Source organism: Laccaria bicolor, genomic scaffold (assembly GCF_000143565.1).
Source record: "Laccaria bicolor S238N-H82 LACBIscaffold_247 genomic scaffold, whole genome shotgun sequence".
In the NCBI taxonomy this organism is placed as follows: domain Eukaryota; kingdom Fungi; phylum Basidiomycota; class Agaricomycetes; order Agaricales; family Hydnangiaceae; genus Laccaria; species Laccaria bicolor.
In genome coordinates this window covers 6,741-8,475 of record NW_001890103.1, presented here as the reverse complement: position 1 = coordinate 8,475, position 1,735 = coordinate 6,741, and the positions used below count along the sequence as shown (strand labels likewise).

Sequence of the window (1,735 nt, the reverse complement as noted above, 5' to 3'; positions counted from 1 at the left end):
CCAGCTATATTTCATTACCCCCCAGCCATATTTCATTGCTGCCTGGCTTTCAATTTCATTGTCCCCAGCTATATTTCATTACCCCCCAGCCATATTTCATTGCTGCCTAGCTTTCAATTTCATTGTCCCCAGCTATATTTCATTACCCCCCAGCCATATTTCATTGCTGCCTAGCTTTCAATTTCATTGTCCCCAGCTATATTTCATTACCCCCCAGCCATATTTCATTGCTGCCTGGCTTTCAATTTCATTGTCCCCAGCCATATTTCATTGCCCCCCAGCCATATTTCATTGCTGCCTGGCTTTCAATCTCATTGCAATTTCATTGCCTCCCAGCTTTATTTCAGTGCAATTTCATTCCTGCTTGACCTCCAATCTCATTACCCCCTTTCCATTCACATGATGATTACATCAGCCAAGCACAAAGAATTTGCAGAAATGCCAGACCATCACCATAAGACCAATGTATTCTCTATGTATTGTTTATATCATGTACTGATATTGAAGGGGATATTGACTATGAAAAGCAAGGTTAACAAATATTGATGAGCCACGACGAAGAATCTCTTAAGTACAATAACGATGTAGTCACGTGACGTGGTAGCTACGTGTGAGGTCACAAAATTTCACCAGAACTACCAAAAAGCATGTTGAATGCTCCAGTCAACGACAACTAGGAAAGACAATTGTTAACAAGCAAAGAGGTAATACAGGAAAATGGCATACCTCTCACAGCATGTTGAATACTATACCTATATCCAGTCAACGACGGCTAGGAAAGGCAATCATTAACAAGCAACGATCACGGTAACACTGGAAAATAGCATACCTCCGTTTCTGCAGAGGCTGATCTTCCACCTCATTGCCCTGACAGTCATCATCACGGTGCCGCTTCTGAACGGTCAATGCGAGAGAATCCTGACCATCCGTCATCTGCCGGATAACCCAGGAGAGGTCATCCACGACAGCCCATGCATTGGCATCACGTTCGTTTTGCTGGCTCTTGATCCACCACGAAAGACCCATCACCACAACGTAAATGCCTGATGTGCCCCCTTTCTTCAAAGCCACCCACGTTTCGGCCTTCGGAGTTTCGCGAACAAGGTCGAGTGGGCCGTTTGCACCTTGGAACTGGCGCCAGGAAGGCTGGAGTCCTCCCCACCATTCCATAAAGTGAGGACCATACACATCTTGCTTGATGGAAGGAACGACGTCCTTCTTCTTGCTTCTAACCCAGTCGGAGATCTCTTGTGGTCGCGATTTCGTCGACAGATTCTGGTTGTCAAAGTGAAAGATCAGCTATTGTTTAACTGACAAGAAATATTGGAAACTTACACCATTCGCGGGATGACCAAACTTCTCAAAACCGACAAGATTTGTCACCAAATCCTGCCACACTCGATCCGCGGCTACACCACGCAGGTAGCCAATCATCAGAACGAGATACGATGGTAACTCGCTGTCATCGGTGTCACTATTGCGTTCGCCGCCGGTGGGTTTCTCTTGAGCAGGTTCCGTTGACTGATGAGCGAGATCTCCGCCGATATTGGATGGACCACCAATAGGACATGTCAGTTCACTCGAAGCGGGTTTCTCTTGAGAAAGTTCCGTTGGCTGACGGGCGAACTCTCCGCCGATGTTGGATGAATCACCAACGGAGATTGGAGTGGCGGGGGAGAGGGTAAGAGATGTCGTATGGGCGAGATCCAAGCCACTTTCGCAGGTGCGAAAACCG

At 47.0% G+C, this 1,735-nt stretch overlaps 1 protein-coding gene across 1 annotated transcript; it reads right to left on the bottom strand.

Annotated features, from left to right (window-relative positions):
* Positions 1-411: 411 nt before the first annotated feature.
* On the bottom strand, positions 412-1,434 carry LACBIDRAFT_336034 (uncharacterized protein; the record flags this gene model as incomplete). The annotated part of the gene is made up of 3 exons (XM_001890958.1): positions 412-472; positions 830-1,275; positions 1,336-1,434. The coding sequence occupies 3 exons, from the start codon at positions 1,432-1,434 to the stop codon at positions 412-414; spliced, it is 606 nt and encodes a 201-aa protein (XP_001890993.1).
* Positions 1,435-1,735: the final 301 nt, after the last annotated feature.